General features: G+C 49.3%; 1 protein-coding gene across 26 annotated transcripts in view; it reads right to left on the reverse strand.

The window, feature by feature from the left end:
• Nucleotides 1-5,398, reverse strand: part of LRRFIP1 (LRR binding FLII interacting protein 1) — a 100,418-nt gene extending 95,020 nt beyond the window's left edge. For 12 of the 26 annotated variants that reach the window (XM_084524006.1, XM_084523971.1, XM_084524011.1 and 9 more), the window contains exon 1: nt 5,177-5,386. In XM_084524006.1, the coding sequence (XP_084380132.1) occupies nt 5,177-5,266 (90 nt within the window). In that variant the 5' untranslated portion in view covers nt 5,267-5,386. Of the gene's footprint in view, nt 1-5,176 lie in introns of all 26 variants that reach the window. The other 14 variants (XM_084523986.1, XM_084523985.1, XM_084523984.1 and 11 more) reach the window with 8 other exon arrangements.
• Nucleotides 5,399-7,224: the final 1,826 nt, after the last annotated feature.

The raw sequence follows: 7,224 nt of genomic DNA on the forward strand, positions 1-7,224 counted from the left end.
CTGAGGAGGCCAGGCCAGGCCCAGGCACACAAACAGACAACCGGTTATTTAACGCCGCAACAGGCGGATTGCGAGCCGGGACGCAGGCTACAATCACCCATTTAACTGAAATGGGATGGTCTTAACAGTTGTGTCTCGCCTCTTAAACCATCCATAGCTGCTCCTTCACTTATTTCCTTCGGGAAGGATTATAGGAAAAAGGCACTGGCTTTATGTAATGCTTTCTGGCTACGCAGCCAATAAATGGCACGTTCAATGAAGAAGAGCGTATTTGCTACATAAAACGGTCTTAGCTTTGGAACACTTCTCCGTAGCTTACTGGCAAGCATTTCCTACAAAAGCCTCCATCCCTCCTATATTTAGGTCAGCTGGGCTCAGGCCCAAGCCCTCCAAGAGCATCCCTTGCCTTCACAATTTCTATTCTAGCAACAGCCCTACAGCCAGACACGCTTCTTCAGATCAGCTGCTCTCATACAGCAACACTGCCACAAAGGCAGGCAGCACAGAAACTCAGAAGTCGGTCAGGTACAAGCACCTGGTGTACCAAAAAGCAGACTGGTTTTAAGGGCTGAACTGTTTATCTGGCTCACAAAAGCCTTTGTGCACCTCCTAAATGCCATGGGCTGCTCAGAAAAGTTCCCCCATCATACAAAGGAGGTGCCCAGCCCTTAGCTGGCACTATCTAGCACACCCTTAAGGAACGCTCTGGTCTGGGCAACAGCTCGCTGAGGTCTGCATGGCTTGTGCTCCCCATGTACATGTCCAGGCTGCTTGCTTCAGCTTCAACATTCAGCAAAGGGTTTCTCTGTGTAAACCAGAGTCAAATTAGCACCTCGGTTTCAAAGCCAGGCCTTTATGTTCTATGGACAATTATCACAGCTTCTCTTCACTTGTCCTGAAAGTCCGAGTTAGGCTTCTGGAGTTACTTGGTGCCTTCTCGCTGCACCCAGTAGGGCAGGCTGGTCAGCTTCGCCTGCATTTCATGTATTTCTCATCAGCTACACTTTCTGCTCCTTCACAGGGGCATAACATCACCGTTTTTCAATCACTGAGAATGTAAATCAATGCGCAAACTAAGAACTTCAATGAAACAATCAGAACTATGATTCAAATGTTGCCAGTTACTTAAAAAGTGTATACATACACAAATATAGGTGACAGTTCTTGAATACTGCAAGTAACATACAGTGTACAAATCGTGAAGCACACCTCATAATACTACCTTTTAACAGGAAAAAAAATAAATTATATTAGTCAAATCAATAACTTTTCAAATTAATTACCAGTAAAAGAGTTCTCCTTTGTAAATCGCTCAATGAAAGAAAAGATTTTTAGCACAGAGATGACAGCCAGGATTGTTCTGAGGAGTACAACACATCTGTACATAAGACATCAGGAAAGCAATGTTTAAATTACTTTCCTAATAAGAACAAGAAGTTTGCCCTGACCTTGCTTTCCTTGTTCAAGAAAACAGAAGACAGTAATTAATATTATCTGCCTACAGGAAAAATCTTCTTTATGTAGACAGCAGTTCTCATTGTATTTGCAAAATTCCTTCTGCTCACAGAGCACTTCACCATTACAGTAGCAGGCTGGAATTTAGGAAGAGATACTCCCCTAGAAATGATGTCCCAAGTGATCATGCCAAACCCATCCAAAACGCAGGGAAAAGGCTGGAAACCAGTCCCTGTAAGGTTTACAAGCCCAGGGTTAGCTGCCTTCCCAAAACACACGTACACCAGCCCGAGAGCACAGATAGATGCCTGCACAGCGTGCGCACGCAGCTCCTGCTGGCACGGACCTTGAGGAGTATCAAACTGCTAGATTTTGCAAACACTGCTGGCATGTATTCACGGAGAGGAATAAAATAGCCCAAAAGTTTCCATTGACCTAAACACAGAATAATCTACTGGCGTCAACACGAGTCTGAAAGCAGAGAAGCCTGTCATTGATCAGCTCCGCTCTCATCTGCAGGAGCTGACAGCCAGCAAGCATAATCTCAGCAACAGCAGCTAGGTGTACGAACAGCAACCCCTGAGCAGCAGTTAGCTGTGTCCGTCTGAGACTCACAACGCCAGGTTCCTTGATTTCACCTTATTAACATAATTGCCAGTCATTTAATTGCAAGTCCAGCTCAGCAGCCGGATTTATTGGTGTGGCAGCGCTCTTACCTGACGGACGAGGTGATGTACAGCAGTGCTGCCTTCCCCTCTACTCTGAGCACGTCTAGACAAGGTGATAAGCCACCTACAGCTGAGCCAGTTCAGAAATCCCCCCAAACATTTTAATCTGAACACTACTGCTAAAAGCCTGTCACTACAGCACGCTTCACTTTTACAATTTCCTTCCGCTCACTTACAGTTGCTTCCTCTTAGCACTGTTCACACATCCTGCGGAGGCGAGGGCTGCCTTCTTCCCTGCACAAAGCTCTCTTTTGGTCCGTGCAAGACTGCACCTACGGCAAGATGGCCCATTTGCAAGCTCAAATCAAACAGCCAGCTTACGCTTCAAACAGCAGGAGGTTAAGTCCTTACAAGCCTTAGTGGCTCCTTAAATGCAGTACAGTAAAATCCCCTTACGTGCGTGCGGTACAGTCAGAACTATCTTTTTTTTTTTTTTTTTTTTTTTTTGAGATGTTCTGACAACAACAAAATACAACTGGAAACTGTCAAAGCAGCACTAACACCCCAGAGGAAAAGCAGACGGGAGAGACGATGCACACACTTCAGCTTGCTCCCAGAAGTAGTTTTACCACGGGATCTCTATGTATAAATCTGGTTTGGACCCCCTTTTAGACTCCCATCTGAACACGCCAGCAATTTGTGAGTACCTGCGGCTCCTGGGTGAAAAAGAAAGGAGTGAAAACCTACACAAGAAGTATGTCTACATGTAAGCTTTGCCTAAAAAGCTGTGAGGAAGGCTGGAAGAGATGAAGACTCAATATGCCTTGCAAACTTCTCAACACTCAGCATCTTTATTAGGAGGAGATGAAAGGCTTACTTTACATTTTCAAGAGTTCTTAGCACTGTACAGATGGATGCAGCCGGGACTCCCTGTGTGAAGAGCAGGCAGTTAAACAAAACCATGATAAGGGCATAAAACCTAAAGAGGGAGTAATGCAAGGAGTTAAAACAATATGAGAAAATGCTGAACCTTGAACTTCTCAGTTCAGTTTTAGCACTCAAGGGAGAAGATAAAAGGCACGCTTGTGGAGGAGTTTTCAAATAGGGCTGTCCCTTACCCAGCGCTCAGAGAAAACAAACAAACAACACTCTAAGTGTCAAACCTCTTCGTGATACAGCAAAGAACAATACGCAAGCTAAAGGAAAGTGGGAGAGAACCATGAAGTAGAAAAGAACAACCTAGGCCTCATTACAGATTTCTGTTTTGCTCAGAGGACAGTGGCCAGGACACAGTTGTGGAATTTAAGCGCTCATCCCCAAGTCATTCCCAGGATGTTATCATGACTCAAGCTCCAGCAGACAGCGCAGTCATCCTTACGTGCTATCTAACGTGCGGACACAAGGCGTTCCTGTCCTCCCACCTCAAACTACCTCCGCAGGAGCTTCCCATTCCCAGCAGTGCTCAAAGAGCCTCTTCTTGTCATACAGAAGAGCATTTTCTCATCATACTGAGGCACATCTGACTTCTGTTAATGTACCATCTAAATCACTCACAGAGAAGTTAATATAGCACATATTCCAAAGATGCTACAAACAGCTCAAGAACAGCAGAGACATCCCAGATCAAAACTGCCCTTAGAGGCTGAATCTGAGAAGCATGATGTTAAAAGTAACTCAATCTACCCGCAAATTATCACTCAAATTTGTAAGTCTGCCTTCTACCTCCCTATCCAAAGTTTATAAGCCTGCCTTCTACCTCTGTAGCCATCAGCAGCACACTGCCCTGCAGCAACTGAGCTTCAGGAAAGGACACCAGAAGAGCCTAATTGGCGTCAGAGGGTTTTATCTGGCTGAGGTCATGCCTTCAGCCAACCCACCGAAATCAGACAGGTGTTGGCAGAAAGGGGAGCAGAGGCAGGGAACAGGACAGCCACCTTTAGCAGCAGCCAGCTTGGACACAGCAAGGAGCTGAACCACAGGGCTGTAGGGCCAGGCTCGAGCCTGGGTTACCAGCCTCCTTTTTGGGAGATTACCGGAGGAAGGATGCAAAAGAGTCCACATAAACATAAAGCCAAATTCACACCACATTTGCCATTGATCCCATGCAGCTGTACGCGATCAGTACGAATTAGCTGGTAGGAACAAGGCAGTCATCAGCTGTTCTTAACTGTTTAAAGTCACATCAAGCCCAAAGATGCAATGTCTAATGAACTGCATGCCTAACTCGTTACATATAAACATATGCAAGCCAGTTTCCAAGTAGATTTATGCCTGCAAACACCGTTCTGCTGTCTTTTGGTGTACGTTTTGTTCTTATCCGTACCTCCAGGAAAAAGGAGCGCTCCTGGTTCTCGGTCATTAATACCAAGCCCACCACAGCAGACAATTTTTGCTCAGCGAAGAGGCCAGACTACGTACAGCAGGGCTCCTGCCTGGGCTGGCACGACGCAGTGTTTCCCTCACGTATAAACACCCTAAGTGCTTCAGGCTTAAGTGGAGCCCTCGGATCATAAATAGCCCCACACCGCTGCAATTAACGTTACCTTTTACTTAGCGTTTAATGACTTTGCCCTTGAACATCCAGGCTGGCTGACGGCCCCAGAGGCAGGCGGTGCTGGTGGGGTGTCTGGGGCTGCTTTGGGTGAGGGTGTGGGGACACAAAGCGGTGCCACCACCACTGCCACCACCACCACACGCATCCCAGGCTGTGGTGCTGCTCCAGGGAAGGGCGCTCAGCTTCCCGAAAGCCACCGCTGCCGGACGCTGCTCGCACAAAAGAAATCCAGCTTTGTCCCCCAGGGGTTGTGGCTGAGGTGGAGAAGCGCAAATAATGGTGTTTTAAGGACATTTTTGTGTGTGTTTTTTTGTCTTTGAGGGGCTGCGTCTCGCACCTGTGAGGGGATGAGGAGGGGGCACCCCCCGGCCGTTACGGCTGTTAGAGCCGGGGGGGCTGCTCGTGGGCGGCCGCTGGGAGCCCTGAGGAGGATGAGGAGGAGGAAGAGGATGAGGATGATGAGGAGGAGGGGGATGAAGGACAAGGGGGTGCCGCTCACCTCACGGGCGATCTGGTTGAGCGCGTCGTCCTCCGCCGTCAGGCGCTCCCGGTTCGGCAGCCGCTTCCTGCCGGCGCCCTGCGTCCCCATGGCGGGGTGGGGAGGATGGGATCCGGAGGGGATCGGGTCCGAGGGGATCGAGGGGGATCCGGCTCCGCGAGGATCGGGTGGGAGCCGCCCCGCGCCCCCCCGGCTCCTGCCTCAGCCGCCCGCCCGCCCTCAGCAGCCCGACACACAGCGCCCCCGCCCCGCGCATGCGCCGCCGGCTCCGGCCGGGAGGGGCTTGGGGAGAGGGGTTTTGGGGTCGGGGTTTTGGGGATTTGGGGTGAGGGGTTTGGGGTTTTGGGGTTTTGGGGTGAGGGGTCTGGGGGTTTACACGTGAGGCGTGTGGGGTGTGGTGTGAGGGATTTGAGGTTTTGAGGAGAGGAGTTGGGGTTTGGGGCTTTTGGGGTGAGGGGTTTGGGGTTTTGTACCGTGGGTTGGTGGATGTGGTTAATTCCGCCAAGCTGCCAGCATCGAGCAGCTCGGTGCTTAGCCGAGGTGAAGTAACTGGCGCCGACAAAGAGCCAGTGATCTCCAGGATTCCTGTCACAGCCCTCGTACCACTGTTCATACCCCGAGTACATCCCCTCATACCACTGTTCTGACCCCAAATACATCCCCTCGTGCCACTGTTCTGACCCCAAATATGTCCCCTCATACCGCTGTTCTAACCCCAAATACATCCCCACATAACGCTGTTCTAGCCCCGAATACATCCCCCTGTACCGCTGTCCTGACCCCAAATACATCCCCTTGTACCACTGTTCTGACCCCAAATACATCCCCTCATACCGCTGTTCTGACCCACCCACCAGGGATGCCACCCACCAGATCAGGTTGGCCAAAGCCCCATCCAGCCTGGCCTTGAACACCTCCAGGGATAGGGCACCCACAGCTTCTCTGGCAGCCTGTGCCAGGGCCTCACCACCCTCTGAGTGAAAAATTTCTTCCTAACATCTAATCTAAATCCCCCTCTCTCTAAATCAAGCCCCCGGATAAATCTTAGAAAGGGGAGGAAAACAGCCAAAGCTCAGGGCAACTCCAAATTACAGATCAGACCTGTTCTAAAATCAGAAATCACCACAGCATCACTACCCGCAGGTTTCTGGGTTTGCTGACTGGATCTGTCAGCCCATGCACACCCAAAGCCAAGGCTTATCTGGAAGTTTTCATGTATGATGATGGGGATTTGGGTCATTTCTGCAGAAGACTGATCCTCGAATTCAAAACTGTGTCAAGCAGTTTAATATATCATCCCTTCCCATGAGGGCATTTATCAGGACATAAAGCAACCAGTTGCTGCTTCAGGAAAAAAAAAACTAGTTCTAGCAGAATCCCTTTCCCCAGATGGGTATAAACGCCCTCCATGCAATCCAGGCTACTGGGCTTCTGGTTCTCCAGAAACTACTTAATTGTCACTTGCTGCTTTTTATACCAGTGACATCAAGGTGACTATTTATAGCCGGTGCCTGTGCCGAATCCATTGTCTTCATTCCTCGGCAGGGCAATGCCTGCAGGGCCCCAAGTGAAACGCGATGGGACAAACTTAGCAAGGAATCACGCAGACCTTTGGTGGACAGCTGTCGACATTACTTTCTCGGAAACGCTGTGTCTTGTTTGTTTTCCTTTTTTTTTTTTGTAGACAATTTGGCCTGTGTGTGAGCTCACAGCTCATCTCAAAGTTGTTTGGGGATCCATCGTTCTTCTGATGACTCAGTAGCATGGACCAATGCTGTTTCTTGTGCCTGGGACTATTTATCTCTGCAAGAAATAAACGACTTTTTGTCAGCAGAAGCAGCTACGTCAGTCCCCCACTTTGCTTGGGCACTGCAAGCAAGGGTGCCACATCCCCAGATTGGGAGTCACGTCTACTCTGACTCCACACAAGTGGAGACAAAAGCACACGCTCTGCAAGGCTGTGCAGGGGCTTTAATAGTGATCTGGCTGTGTGGGTAAAGCCTCACTGTGACTGGTTTTCCTAGATATCCCACAGGCTTCCCTCCTTC

The sequence above is a fragment of the Aythya ferina genome (assembly GCF_964211825.1).
Source record: "Aythya ferina genome assembly, chromosome: 6".
Lineage (NCBI taxonomy): Eukaryota > Metazoa > Chordata > Aves > Anseriformes > Anatidae > Aythya > Aythya ferina.